Genomic DNA, 14,313 nt, shown 5'->3' with positions numbered 1-14,313 from the left:
GCGCTTCCGCAGGACGAGTCGGAGACTTTCCCCGGTCTGCTCGGGAACGCTTCTAAAGGCCCATGACGACGCCTGAAGGGTTCGGGTGTTTGGATTTGGTGGTTTTTGCTTTTCTACCCGTCGCGCGTTTCTATAGCCTCTAAGGCAATATACGTGGCTTTGTCAACGTCGACATAATACCAAAATATACGGATATTATACTATGCTAAAAGGTACTATGCGCCAGTCAACGACACCACAACCAACTGGACCAGAGAGCCTCTCCTCTTCAAGGGTCTCTAAACTCGCCAGAAGACCACACCGAAAGTCAAGGAATGGATGCTTCAACTGTAAGAGAAGAAAAGTCAAGGTAAGCTTTGCTCCGACTCAAACTATTTCAGACCTGACAAAAGTCCCTAGTGCGACGAGGTGAAGCCTGCTTGCGCCAACTGCGTACGCTTTGGCATTCCCTGCGACTTTGCACCTCAACCATTATCTAGCGACGACTCAGCTCACCAGAGATCTCCTCCGGAAATTCTCTCAGTCCTAGCGGAGCCTGCTGCGACACCACGCCGAGGCCCTGGCAGGCCGCGCAAGGATTGGGCTGCTCTCACGCGACCACCGCCGCCGCCGCCTCCGGCATCAGCATCAGACAGAGCGACAACATCTCCGTCTTCCACTTCAGCCACTCCAGCCTCCTCGTCTACGATATCAAACTCCCAGATATGCTCCCTTAATGTTGCTGACGCAGAGTTGCTATTCCACTTTATGGCCAATACCTCAAGGACGTTACATGATACTGATGACCCTACTGATGACATCGCGCCGTTTTGGGCCAAGAACGTCCCGCAGATTGGTCTCTCCTACCACTTTGTCCTTCATATGATGTATGCCCTAGCTGGGTACCATCTTGTTTATCAAGAACCGAAGGGAACGGAACGGCATTCCCAAAACCTCGCTCTTGCAGCACATCATGCCGAGCTTGGTATCTCTGAGATGAATAGAACGATAACAAACCTCAATGAGACAAATTGCGGTGCACTATATGTCGCTGCAGTCCTCGTCTGCTATTGTACATTCGCTGCCGGGCCGACGGGTCCCGATGACCTGCTGGTATGCGTTGTGGGCGATGGAATTTCGCAAAGGTGGCTTCCAGTTATTCACGGCGTTCGGTTGATTCGACAGAGCATCGAACCAGCAACGCTCTTCACGGGTCTCATGGCTCCTCTCGGTGAAGGCGGCGCAAAGCCGGAGCTAGAAGACCCACGACCCGAATATCTGGTAAAGGGGTTCTCTCACCTGGACTGGATTGAACCTCTTGAGAGGCTTAGAGTGTGGATCGCATCCCATGATAATCCAGACACCGCTTTATATCTGAGAGTTCACAAATCGCTTTGCGATGTGTATGAAGCCAACTATGGCAACTTAAAAGGGGATATCGAAGTCCCAATCTCTAACAAACTTGTGTTTGGGTGGCTTTACCGGATGCAAGACTTATTTGTCGGGTGTCTCCAGCGTAAAGCGCCGCAGGCACTACTTCTTTTGGCGTATTACGTCCCATTATTCAAGACAATGAAGCAGTGTTGGTATTTGGATGGCTGGGCGGCGCATTTGCTTGACAGAATAAGGGGGTTACTGAGTGCGGATTTGTTGGGCTGGCTAGATTGGCCCGTAGGTATATCCCTACAGCCTGAGGTTATATAAGGTATATAAGGTAAAGTTAGAATCAAACCGGATAACAAAACTTGACCTCGAAAAGAATTGTCTCTGATGAGATACGAGAGTCTTTAGAAATGGATCTACAGTGGCCATTGGTATCATCGTAATGGTTTTACCGTGTCGTATTTGTATAAAATGTTCACAGTTATAGTGAAGAAAGACACAATAGCTGTAGCAGGAGCATACTTATTGCTGAGGGGGGCTGTAGATATATAAGAATATGGCTGAAGGCCATTCTCAGATAACCCAGCTCGGCCACGTCCGACATGACATACGCGTGATTTATGCCCAAACGCCTCAGCCGTTCCCGATGTATCCGCCTCAACCAACGGCGTCAGTCCCTTTACGAAAACTCGACATCAAATGCGAAAACCCCTTGATAGTTCCACCTCATTCTTCAACCATTAGAGAAAGGTGTGAGCAGCTGTGGAAATTCCACTATCGATTTCCCCTGTATCCACGCCTGGTATGTAGCCATACATGAGCGAAATCCGCTCTATGCGCGTATTGGTCAATACCTCGACAATCTCCTCCAACTATGCCGATGGAGGAAAACTGCATCTTATATCTACTCGGTCTTGATTCAATCAAGATCATGCGACTTATCTCCAGCCGGGTATATACCAAATATGCGGTACCGCAGTGCATAATACACCGATTTGCCCACTTCGTACAAGTAGTTGACAATGTCCTCCAGGCTCAGATTGCAGTCAGAAGGGTCGAATACACAATCCATTAGCCTCCCAGGGCCAGATATCCGGTCTCGTCGTACCCTCAGCGGTCCTGAGTGACGCCAGGTGCTGCGGATCACTGACCCTCGCATTGGCAGTGGCTCCCCAATCATAGCCGACCAGACCTCTTCAGCATATCCACGATGTGGCGCTTTCTTGATGTACGTCACCCTAACATTTTCGAATACGATATCCTCGGTAGGAAACCATCTACAAGTTCTGCAGTGCAAATGATCTGTGGATGGTTCTGCGAAGTGTCGATGCTCATGGTAGTGGGTAGAATGGCAACTCTCAAACTTCTCAACATGGCATTTTGTCGAGAGTAATTTCCAGCCGATGGAGGTTTTAATAACCTCAAATTGTACATCTGATCGATGATAAGTTGGGCCCCGGATTTCTTCTGCGTAGCGATAAGATCGATGACGAGATCGGCTGCGAGTATAGCTTCTCCTGCGTCGGCGGGAGGCACGACGACAATCCGACCTGCTCGTGCTGTTGGACGATGAATCATATTCACTGTGATAGGTAGTATGAGAGTTGTAAGTCCTCTCTGAGTAGATCGGACTAGTGCCATGGGCGGCTTCTTCAGGCCTTGTCCTTGTTGGTGTGTCCCTGATGGTCCTGGTGGGCTCCGATGGCATTTCTTCGATTGAAGCTTGTCTTTGCGAAGTTTTAGACCCCAGTGCTAACTCGAGCGATGACTTGGAACAATGGTTTCGACAGCGACGACAGCGTCTTCCAAGCTCCTGGCATCTTGCGCATTTTCTTCTGGGGTTTGTACAAGACGACTCAGGCTCTTCGTTGCACAGGTCAACCTCGCCGTCATTATCGATATCTCGGAAGATATCCTCATGTAATGCATCCATGGTGGCTCCGCAGCTCCAATTTGTAAAAGATGCTTAGGAAGTTATTGAGGTTAGGTAGGCAGAGGTTTAAATGGAGTCGCGACCACGGTGCAAAGTATTCCTGCTTTATTCACTTTTTTAAAACCTTATGCTCCTAGTTACTGGGAAAAAAAGGTTTCTCTTAAACGCCTGTCTCTTTTCTCAAGTTCATAAATTAGGCTTTCTTAATAATAGCAGGTAGCCAGTAGGTAGTAATCACATCCATTATTCTTTGGGAACTACTATTAGGTACCTGCCTACATATTACACATTAGTAGGTAGTACGCCTTATTTAATTGACACACTCAAGTATACATGGTTTTTATTCAGCTACAATGAACTACCTATACCTATCGGTTGCGCTTTATGATGCTGTTTTCCTATTGGCTAAAACGATATCACTGCCTACGTTTCTGCCTAAAAGCCAAGTCATTCTGAGTATCAAAGCGCCCTCGAATTAGGTTTTTAATTCGACAAAACTTACAAGCTCAAGTTTCAATGGTCAGATGAGTTTGTTGGCTGCTAATTGCCAATACGGTATATATATACCCTCATCCTATCTATTAACTTCCAGCAATTGCGTCCCAAACTGCAACCTTAACCATAACTTTCGCATCTTTCTTTCAAAATGGATTTCTTGTCTGAGCATTTCCAGCCACGGGATCCCTCCCTCGAGACCCGGCCAATCCCCCACAAGCGCTTCTTTGATACATGCGCGTTTGGCCCTGGTGCTGATCCGGCAATTCAAAAAACAGCCCGATCTGTCAGTGATGTGGACCTGAACATCAGACCCTCAGATTACAGTAATAACCCTGAGTTCGATAGCCAAGTATTCGAGAGAGAAAGGCAGTTCATGCCGTGGGTGCGCGATGAAGAAGACTGGCTGAGCTTTAGGAAGAGGACAGATGATGTCCGCAAGCTTCTTTCGGCTGTACAAACCTATCGAAACAATATGTCTGGTCCGCTCGGCTCAGATATTACAGACCCAACATGGGGTTATTACATCTTTGTCACATCTTATACAGACACGGCACGTCAGAAGTTGGAGGCAGCCGTGGAAGCCTTGGTCCAACTTACACTCAGAAGTTTGAAACGTATGTCACCTTCACTTTACTCGGAAGAAGCATCCAAAAGATTCAAGCTCGATGTTATCCAGAATAGGGAGGCACTAGAGAATGCGTCTGAGGACAGAGTCAGAGAAGAATTTCGTGCGCAGCTGAGAGGTTTGGGAATGCTTGGAGGCGATATCATGTTCCGAGGTATTGGTTCAGGCCGTTCTTCGGCGTGTATTCTTTTTGATGAAGACACAATCAGGGAATTGTCCAAGTTATCATTCTCTCTTGATGCGGAAGAGGATGATCTGCAATTCGGTGATGTGTACACGAGGATGATTGACCCCAAGTGGGATTACCCAAAACAGCCGTACCCAAACACGATTGAGGGCGGTGTACCTTATCGGGGAGCAGACGACTGCCCGGTTACTTGTCTCGCAGAGCTATATCGCAGAATGGATGGAGATTTGATGGAGGATTATCCTATGGCGGATGTCATGACCTAGGTAGTTACACATTCCTTGTCTTACCCTACAACCAAGATCTGAGTTGGGGCAATTAATATGGAATACCAATTCGAGACATTTCCTCTATTTGTAAAATTCATTTCGTTGAGATATTTGAGTTTGTAAATGTATGTATCATATAACTAGGTAGTACTGAAATGTTTGCCCGTTACTTAAGTAATATACCAAAATTTGTTAGTCTGATGATGAAGTAGAATAGCTGAGTAGAAATCATGCTTGATTGACATGGGAGACGGAACCAGATGAGAACGGTATATCTTCGGCTATCAGTCAACATCGAAATGACATAATTCATTCACTGGTCAGTCCCACCAGCAACAGTCTAGTCAGTGAATGTATGATCCATTCAATTAATACCCATCTTGGAAAGCGTTGCCTTTCTTCTCTAGGCACATTCCGGAGACAACATTCGCTATTGAAGGGCAACAGTCGGTGGCCACTTGAAAGTATAATCACAGCCTCAGCCCTCAGCTTAGTGGGGTCACCCTTAGGTTGCTCCAACATAACAGAATCTAGCTATAATGTCAGGGACAAAAGCTGCCCTCAAGGGCATCAATGACGCCATTCGCCAGCAAAAGTTCGATGATGCTGTGAGCAAAGCTCGGGACCTTCTGGAGAAGGACCCCAAGAACTACCAAGCGTGAGGAACCCGAGTTCTCTGGGAGCTGTAGAACCCCGCCATAAGAAGCTCAAGCTGACCACATCTACAGTCACATCTTCCTGGCATTTGCTCTGGATAAACAAGACAGACTCGATCAAGCACAGGAGACTTATCGGTCTGCGACATGGCTTCGGCCCCAAGAGGCACAAGCTTGGCAGGGTCTGATCAAGCTGTTTGAGAAGCAAAACAACAAGAAGCTTGCAGATTATCACCAAGCAGTAGTCAATCTGGCCCAGATTTACCGAGATGTTGACGACATGTACAAGGCTCAGGACGTGGTGATCAAGTATATCGATTTTGCTAGAGTAAAGGGAGACGACATTCAATACGCCGAGGCACTTTCCATACAACTTCCTGAAAGTCCACTGTATCCTGTCCTCGAGGGCCGCTTCCCCCACCCCGCTAAAACGTATGAGACCGTCGCGCTCATCCTCGAGAAGTATGAGAAGCACCGGATAAACACTCTCATCGGAGAGCGACGAACCAAACTAGGTGCCAAGCTTTCTGAAGTCACTCTCGATGCCAAGCGTGAAGTTTACAGCCAGAGCAAACTGGAAAACATTTACCGACAGCTGATCAACTGGACAAACGATGACGATCTAAGAAGACAGTACGAGGAGAAGCTCCTGCAACTTTGTTATGACCGTCTTCTGGTTGCACCATCAGGCGCTGAAAAGGATACAGAGCGGCAAAAGGTGCTTGATCTGGCCAACGGCATGGTTGCTATCAAATATCCCTACAAGCTCGCTTGGGATATCTCTATAGAGTGGCAGGACAAGAAAGAGGTTCGAGAATGGGATGTCGACGTCCTTAGAGCTTATTGCTCCTTCTTTCCCGATAGCGACCTCTACAAGGTCATTACAAGCTATCTGACCAGCCCCATCTCGCCTTTCCCTCCCGAGAAAGCCCAAGAGAAGGCCAAAGCAGCCCCCAGTGACTCAGAGGAAAGCTCCGACGACGACGACGGTGGCGTTCCCACTCTTGTGGTACCTCTGACCGACGAGGACCGTCTTATCATGATAACCGAAGGCATTAGTACCGCAGATTCAGTTCTTGCATACAGACTTACAGGCCAATACCTCCTTAATATTGGAGAGTATGAATCGACCGTCGAACTTATGCGTAAGGGAATGACTCTGTTGGCGCAGGAGCGCAAGAAGACAGGTCTTTCGTTCGTCAATGCAGAAGACTCCAACTACCTTTCACTCGGAACAGCTCTGGTGTATTACCAATCACCTCGACATCATAAAGAAGCCAAGGAATTGTTCGACAAGGTTCTCGAGCGTGACACCACTTCTACTTCTGCTTTAATCGGAGTTGGCCTTATTTATGAAGAAGAGGAGGAATATGATGAGGCCATTGACTATCTCACCCGAGCTTTGCAACGTGACCAGACTAACATGAAAGTCAAGTCCGAAGCTGCTTGGGTCAAAGCGCTCAAAGGAGATTGGCAAACCGCAAAGGACGAGCTCCAGGGATGTCTTGAACCCCTGGAAAAACAAGGAACTACTTCCAAGGAGTTGCTGGGTGAGACTCAACATCGCCTTGGAGTGTGTATCTGGAACATCGACACCAGCAAGGCCGCACGAAAGCAGCGAAAGGGAGAATCTGCATACGCATACTGGTTGAGTGCTTTAAACAACCATCTAAACCACGCACCCACCTACACATACCTTGGAGCATACTACGGTGATTACGCGAAGGACAAAGGCCGCTCGAGGCGTTGCTTCCAGAAAGCGCTGGAGCTTTCTCACGCTGAAGTGGTTGCAGCTGAGAGACTTGCTCGGTCGTTTGCGGATGACGGGGACTGGGATAGAGTCGAGCTCGTTGCCCGCCGTGTCGTTGACTCCGGTAAAGTGAAGCCACCACCAGGATCCAAGAGAAAGGGAATCAGCTGGCCTTTCGCTGCACTGGGTGTTGCAGAACTAAACAAACAAGACTTTCACAAGGCCATAGTGTCGTTCCAAGCCGCGCTTCGCATCAGTCCCGAAGATTACCACTCCTGGGTTGGTCTTGGAGAGAGTTACCACAGCTCTGGCCGACATGTTGCCGCTACGAAGGCGATTCTAAATGCCCAAAAGCTTGAGGAAAATACCGAAGCTGATATCTCTGGAGATACTTGGTTCACCAAGTACATGCTCGCCAACATCAAGCGTGAACTGGGCGAGTACGACGAGTCTGTCGCTCTCTACAGATCAGTCATCGAAACACATCCCGAGGAAGAGGGTGTCATCATTGCTCTGCTTCAGACAACAGTCGACAGCGCACTTACTTCCGTTGAGAAGGGCTTGTTCGGAAAGGCGGTGCAGCTTGCTACTGAGACCATCGAGTATGCAAAGACAACCAGTGGTAGCGCTTTCGAGACTTTTAACTTCTGGAAGGCCATAGCTGATGCGTGCTCTGTTTTTTCATCTGTCCAAAGCCGCACAAAAGACTTCCCTTCTGATTCCATTCGAGGTATTTTAGAGAAGGGCTCACAGGAGGCCTATGAAATCTTCACCAGTATCGATAAAGTCGGCACTGATGTCGTTTTCGCTCAGGGGCTGTACGCAGATGACGAGAAGCCCGGTGTAGACCTCACCCGATGCATCCATGCTACGATTCTTTGTCATAAGCAGGGAGTTCACATCGCGTCTAACGACCGCCATGCCCAGTCTGTTGCCTACTACAACCTAGGATGGGCAGAGTACCGCGCCCATATTTGTCTCCCACCCGAAATCAGAAAGAAGTCTAGTAGCTACATCAAGGCTGCGGTGCGATCATTCAAGCGTGCGATCGAGTTGGAAGCAGGAAACTCTGAATTCTGGAATGCTCTTGGTGTGGTAACCAGCGAGATAAACCCTTCAGTCTCTCAGCATGCGTTTTCTCGAAGCTTGTATCTCAACGAACGAAGTCCTGCGGCCTGGGCCAACTTGGGAACGCTCGCTTTGTTGTCAGGAGATGTTAAGTTAGCCAACGAGATCTTTACGAGAGCTCAGTCAACTGACCCCGACTATGCGCATGCTTGGCTGGGACAAGGCTTTGTGGCCTTGTTGCATGGCGAAGCTAAGGAAGCTCGCGGACTCTTCACTCACGCAATGGATATTGCAGATGCATCTTCAGTACCTACTAGACGTCACTACTCGAGTTCTTTGTTTGATCACATTCTCGCAGTTTCTCCCAACGATGTCAATGTAGAGTCTCTTATCCAACCACTCTTCGCTCTTAACCAACACCAAAGCCTCAAGTCACAAGATTTGGCCTTCACGCATATGGCAACACTGTTCCAAGAACGCACAAACGAGAGTAGCCGTGCTGTCGAGACACTTGAGAAGATTTCTTTAACCATTGAGGCTGACTACGAGAGCACCGAATCTCCCCAGAGCCTTGCTAAATTTGCGTTGGCTAAGACCGATTTGGCACGAACTTACCTTGCATCCGGCTCTTATGAGAAGGCGGTTGAATGTGGTGAGCTAGCTTTGGGACTGAGTAGCGACGATGCCGAGAACGAGCTTTCAAGCGAGCAACGCAAAAAGGCACGATTGTCTGCCCATCTTACTGTCGGATTGGCTGAGTACTACCGGAACCATTTCGATGAAGCCATTAAATATTTCGAATCCGCATTGGAGGAATCTGATGGTAACCCAGATGCCGTTTGCTTGTTGGCCCAAGTACTCTGGGCCCAAGGATCAGAAGAATCGCGAGACAGAGCCCGTGAAGAGCTGTTCGCGGTAATCGAAAAGCAGCCCGAGCACGTTCAATCAGTTCTTCTTCTTGGTGTGATCGCTTTGTTGGATAACGATGAGGATAGCTTGGAGGCGGTTGTCGAAGAGCTACACGGACTTCGTACCAACCACAAAGTCACAGCATCAGAGCAGTCCGCCATTGGCGAAGTGTTACGAGCTATCGCAACTCTTGGTGAGGGACGTACGGAAGAGGATATAAGAACGCAGATACAGACAGATATCATGCTATATCCCAACCTGCCTCATGGTTGGGCTGCTATGGCCCAATCTGCAGGCGATGAGCATGCTGCTCAGATGGCGCTCAAGGTAGCATCAAGAGGTATCCCCCCGAAGGGTCTCTTGGATGCTCAGGATCTTTCAAAGGCGTACGCAGGAACAGCAACAGCTAGCGACGCTCAACGAGCGGCATTCCTCGCTCCTTGGGAACAGAGTGGTTGGACATCACTTTCTGCTGCCACTGAGAGTGTTTGAATGACATAGCGGAATAAGCGTTGGGGAAAATGAATCAGAATATAGAATAACCACATGTCTTGGCGAAGTTTTGTCATGGATGGAGTGAACGTCAATCATGTATGAACTAGCCATTTTATAAAAGGGGTATCATGTATAAGTCATACACATCTTTCTCACGGTCTTTGCCTTTCATTCTGCTGTATCTCCTCCTTTAACCTCGTCAATCTCCCATCCACCCACGCTTTTTGCCATGGCTCAATTTTACCACCAAGCATAATGCACTTATCTGGCTCCAATAAAACCATACCTCGCGCAATCACAGTGCCAGCCTTGAGCAATATCTTTTCACCAATTTGCGTCTTGCCAACCCCGATACTATCATGGCGTCGTAGTTCCATTGCATATATCTTTGTTCCATTGCAGTCCTGAAGCACAAGTCTGTGTGTCGCATTCTTGCCTGCGGGTTTAGGACCTGCCGTATTGCGAGCTCCTCCGGGCCTTTGGGTCTGGCTTTCGTTGTTCTCATCGTCATCCTCTGCCGTGACACGGATGACCTCTCTACCACGCGTGGTCTCGCCTCTCGCCACAGCTTCCATCTCTTCAACTTGCTCCCACCGACTCAGTGTGAGATTCTCGATGTCGAGAACTTGAACGTGAACAGGCTTTGGGAGCCGCTTCTCGCGGGATTCCGTCGATTCAGCATCCGGAGGAAAAGATTGAATAGCGCTTGTGTTTACGATTGCGCTGCTGGTCAGATCTGCTGCTAATAGCCTAGCTTTGGCCGTGGCTACGAGTGAAGGCATGGGTGGTGGAGGAGAGCGTGCATTTATGAGCGAGTTGAGAAAGTTTGTTGATGGATGAGGGAGATTCTGAGCCAGTATAGAGGCTTTGAGTTGATTGATAGGATCCATTTTTGTTATTGCTGTATCATTGTATTGTTGCTCTTTTGGTGTTGAGAAATAATTACCAGATAAAGAGTTCCATTACATCTTCATCTTCATAGCCTTGTGGTTGTAATGACGTTTCAGCGGCTGAAAGTGGACCGTCCCCTAAATTTAGTGTCGTGTGCCCCTGTATCACATACTTTTGACCACTAATGGCCGTCTTCCACCGTGTCTTGTTCAGCTCGGGTCAGCCTTGTCAACCTCAAACTGTCACTTAGTGCAACCAACCTGTCGTCTTACTTATCTTTCTCTTCTTCTACCCCTCAGATATACCTTTGTCATGTCGACTATAGCCTCTCCTCGTGAGCCTCCCCGGCGTACTCCGACAAACTCCAATCGCCCATCCTTTGAAACCTCTCGTTCCGCTGTCGCTTCTCCCGTCCTTACACAGGGGCCTACAAATCCTCCTGGCCCCCCTCAACGCAAGACTTCGTCCAACCGCGCAGCTCTAAGAGAGTATTACAACCTTCGCGCCGCAGCTCCACGCATCGAGATACCCGATTCTGAAGTCCCTGCTACGGAAATCGATGCCCATGATTTTGATGCCGATGAATATGTCACCAAAGTCATCACAAAGAGTAGTCTGGAAGAGCTCATGAAGCTGTATACACGTGTAGTAGGAGAAGTGCGCGCATTGGATGCGGAGAAGAAGGCCTTGGTATACGATAACTACAGTAAGCTGATTACAGCCACTGAGACGATCCGCAAGGTACATTGCCACGGTTTATTCACTGCGTAATGAGATGCTTACCCATTACTAGATGAGAGCAAACATGGACCCTTTAAATCCCATGGCCTCGACCCTCGACCCAGCTATCGCACAGATCTATAGTCAAGCATCCTCCATCCGAGATGCGGTCCGTGAAACAGTCCCTGCGCCAGATTCCGAACAAGGCAAAAAGCGAGAGACTATGGCCAGACAACAGCGGACAAGAGAATTGGCGATCCAACTCCTAGCAGTCCCTGAACGACTACGTACACTGGCCGGAGAAGGTAAGATCGCGCAAGCGCGCAAAGAATGGATATTGCCTCGGAAAATGTTGGAATCTTGGAAAGAAAAGGGTATTGGTGGTAACGATGTTGAAGAGTGCATCGAAGAGGGCGACGAGGCATTGAGGCAGGCCGATGCCAAGAGTAGTGCTTCGAGTCCAAGGATATCGAGGGACGAGAGACTATCAAGAGATAGTCGAGCATCAAAAGATGGAAGGTAGTACACGGCAGGTGATGATATACCCATGATTTTCAATAGACTTTTGTTGCTCTAGCGCTTAACGACAATACATTTGGATTCGATTTTCTCACCCCAACTCCTATTTGCCCTCTATAACTACACGACTATTTCTGAAATACAGAATCTATTTTAGATCATTTACATCCAGAATAGTAAACGGATCCTTGTCTACCTTGCTGGTTACAACCTCCACCTCGGGAACCGTTTCTCGGATAGCAGCCTCCAATTTGGGTCTGAGCACCTCCTGAAGGTATCCACGCTCAGAATTGCTATGGAAGACCTGCACCAACGTGCGACCCTGCTGGATGGCTCTCAGGGCTGAGTGGTGACTCGTCTCGCCAGTCACAATCAGGTCAACGTCGGCCTTCTTGAGGACATCATAACCGCTGCCAGCGCAGACGCCGAAGCTGCTGACCTTGGTGGTCTTGATGTCAGCACCCACAGGACTTGCTACCATGACATGCCTGAGGCCGCCGAGCTTGTCAGCAAGACGAAGGATGATGTCAGAAAGAGAAACGGAGCTGTCAAAGCGACCAATTGCGCCGTAGCCTGCACCAGAGTGACTGGAAGGTGGATTGGTGGCAGGAATCGCAACAGAGCGTTTGCTCTCGTGAGGACCGGATACAATATCGGCGAGCCACGTGTTGAGACCCTCAGGAGCAGCATCAACGGCGGTGTGGGGGCAATAGACAGCAATACCAGCCTTGGTCAGCTTCAGAAGGGTGGCTTGCTGAGGGTCATGGTTGGTGATAGACTTGAGGCCACCAAAGATGAAGGGATCTGATGATATGTCAGTGGGATTGGTTACATATCGGATTTTAAAGACATATGAGACTCACGGTAGCTGACAATGACGCTGACATCTTGCTCAATTGCGTCCATAGCAACTTGATAAGTCAAGTCATTGGTAACCAAAACTCGCTTCTTCTGCTTGGTGTCTTCTTCCGAGTTTCCAACCAGCAGTCCAACGTTATCCCAACTTCTGTCTGCAATCTCTTCCGGGTACAGCTTTTGCATAGATGAAACAACAGCCTTGGTGAAGGACGAAGTCTCAACCTGCCAGGCACCCCAAGCTCCACTGCCGCTCATTTTGGCTGAGTGTGTTTGAAGGGATGGAATTGGGTTGCTTGGAGAGTGACAGGAGGAGCAAAGTCTGCTTGATCCGTTATGCGAAATGGGATATCTTGTGACAGATGTGAAGAGTAACCGAGGTGAGCTGCGTATAAGTTGTCTGTTCAATCTAAGAACAGAGCCTCTCATAGCAACTGTGGTTCAAACACGTGTGATATGTGCAGCTACCAATGGGAGAATTGATGTTAGTTATATGGTCCTCTTATGGATTCATGATGATCAATTGGCAGATGGCTGGGACTCACTCACCAATTATATGCGTTGGATAGTCTGGGATAAAAGATGAAGCCAGAAGCTGTTGGAGCTTGAAGCCAAAAGAAGAAACGAAGAAAGGGTCCAATGAGCTCATACCGTGTGCAAATCCCCCTCGGACTGTGATTTGAAACGCCTGGAACCTCTATCTACCCGCCTGAGTCGGACTGTCTCACACTGTACAGCCACTACCCCACGATGATATCTAATCAATCAATCAACCAGAATCTCAACGCCCTCCTCTCTTGAACTCACTCATTCATACCCTCCAACTCTCCTGCATTCTCATCTAGAAACAATGTCGTCGCAAATCACAGATGAGTCTCTGCGTGAGGCTATCAAGCAGCGTCTCGAAGCCACACACGTTGAAGTCACAGACATGTCTGGTCAGTATCTCCCCTCGTCTCTCTACCCCGCGAACCCCTCCAAGCCGATCACGGCGTAGAACCTGAGGGCTAACATACGCAATTGTCGCAGGCGGCTGTGGTCAAGCTTTCAACTCACTCATCGTGTCTTCCCAATTTCAGGGTCTCAACTCTCTCAAGCGCCATCGTCTCGTCAACGCTGCCCTCAAGGAAGAAATCGCCATCATCCACGCTTGGACCGCCAAGTGCCAGACACCTGAAGAGTACGCAAAGACCAAGGAAACAACCGATGCGCCAGCGCAGGCATAAGCTTTCTCCTTCTTCTTCTTCAAAATACTAGAATCATACAATATGGAGTTTTTGCGTTAAGACGGGCATGCGACAGACACAAGGGATGGAAGAACAGGAATGCGATGAAAGGATTTAGATGACGAGATATCCGTATCAGAGCCATTTGATGCCGCGATACATTACGAGGAAACAAAATATCAAGAAATCAACTTTATAATTAGGATACCTTTATTGACAAGCCGCCGAAGAGATAACAAGATGGTTCGGCCGAGGTGGTCATTTCATCTTTTACGCTAACATCATATCTTCCGTCAAGACGTCTCGTTACTCATACTCCTTTGTAAACCAACAGGCATCTCTTAGCTTCA

The 14,313-nt window shown here is 48.6% G+C and overlaps 8 protein-coding genes across 8 annotated transcripts; 5 read left to right on the top strand and 3 right to left on the bottom strand.

Moving 5' to 3' along the window:
• Nucleotides 1-202: 202 nt before the first annotated feature.
• Nucleotides 203-1,683, top strand: FSST1_011985 (Zn(II)2Cys6 transcription factor domain-containing protein; the record flags this gene model as incomplete). Its single annotated transcript, XM_083235170.1, has 2 exons — nt 203-349; nt 400-1,683. The coding sequence occupies 2 exons, from the start codon at nt 203-205 to the stop codon at nt 1,681-1,683; spliced, it is 1,431 nt and encodes a 476-aa protein (XP_083081681.1).
• A 598-nt stretch (nt 1,684-2,281) lies between these two features.
• FSST1_011984 (uncharacterized protein) lies at nt 2,282-3,295 on the bottom strand (the record flags this gene model as incomplete). Its single annotated transcript, XM_083235168.1, has 1 exon — nt 2,282-3,295. The coding sequence occupies one exon, from the start codon at nt 3,293-3,295 to the stop codon at nt 2,282-2,284; it is 1,014 nt and encodes a 337-aa protein (XP_083081680.1).
• A 646-nt stretch (nt 3,296-3,941) lies between these two features.
• FSST1_011983 (uncharacterized protein) lies at nt 3,942-4,871 on the top strand (the record flags this gene model as incomplete). Its single annotated transcript, XM_083235167.1, has 1 exon — nt 3,942-4,871. The coding sequence occupies one exon, from the start codon at nt 3,942-3,944 to the stop codon at nt 4,869-4,871; it is 930 nt and encodes a 309-aa protein (XP_083081679.1).
• A 542-nt stretch (nt 4,872-5,413) lies between these two features.
• FSST1_011982 (SKI complex subunit tetratricopeptide repeat protein SKI3) lies at nt 5,414-9,749 on the top strand (the record flags this gene model as incomplete). The annotated part of the gene is made up of 2 exons (XM_083235166.1): nt 5,414-5,532; nt 5,603-9,749. The coding sequence occupies 2 exons, from the start codon at nt 5,414-5,416 to the stop codon at nt 9,747-9,749; spliced, it is 4,266 nt and encodes a 1,421-aa protein (XP_083081678.1).
• Nucleotides 9,750-9,904: 155 nt separating this feature from the next.
• Nucleotides 9,905-10,642, bottom strand: FSST1_011981 (OB fold domain-containing protein; the record flags this gene model as incomplete). Its single annotated transcript, XM_083235165.1, has 1 exon — nt 9,905-10,642. One exon carries the CDS (start codon nt 10,640-10,642, stop codon nt 9,905-9,907), a length of 738 nt encoding a protein of 245 aa, XP_083081677.1.
• Nucleotides 10,643-10,955: 313 nt separating this feature from the next.
• Nucleotides 10,956-11,886, top strand: FSST1_011980 (Vps51/Vps67-domain-containing protein; the record flags this gene model as incomplete). The annotated part of the gene is made up of 2 exons (XM_083235164.1): nt 10,956-11,384; nt 11,437-11,886. 2 exons carry the CDS (start codon nt 10,956-10,958, stop codon nt 11,884-11,886), a joined length of 879 nt encoding a protein of 292 aa, XP_083081676.1.
• A 144-nt stretch (nt 11,887-12,030) lies between these two features.
• On the bottom strand, nt 12,031-12,995 carry FSST1_011979 (GTP cyclohydrolase 1 type 2/Nif3; the record flags this gene model as incomplete). The annotated part of the gene is made up of 2 exons (XM_083235163.1): nt 12,031-12,686; nt 12,746-12,995. The coding sequence occupies 2 exons, from the start codon at nt 12,993-12,995 to the stop codon at nt 12,031-12,033; spliced, it is 906 nt and encodes a 301-aa protein (XP_083081675.1).
• A 592-nt stretch (nt 12,996-13,587) lies between these two features.
• On the top strand, nt 13,588-13,963 carry FSST1_011978 (bola protein; the record flags this gene model as incomplete). Its single annotated transcript, XM_083235162.1, has 2 exons — nt 13,588-13,675; nt 13,767-13,963. 2 exons carry the CDS (start codon nt 13,588-13,590, stop codon nt 13,961-13,963), a joined length of 285 nt encoding a protein of 94 aa, XP_083081674.1.
• Between the last annotated feature and the right edge of the window lie 350 nt (nt 13,964-14,313).

The sequence above is a fragment of the Fusarium sambucinum genome, chromosome III (genome assembly GCF_050947815.1).
Source record: "Fusarium sambucinum isolate potato_lamoka chromosome III, whole genome shotgun sequence".
Classification (NCBI taxonomy): Eukaryota; Fungi; Ascomycota; class Sordariomycetes; order Hypocreales; family Nectriaceae; genus Fusarium; species Fusarium sambucinum.
This window is presented reverse-complemented; position numbering and strand designations above follow the sequence as displayed.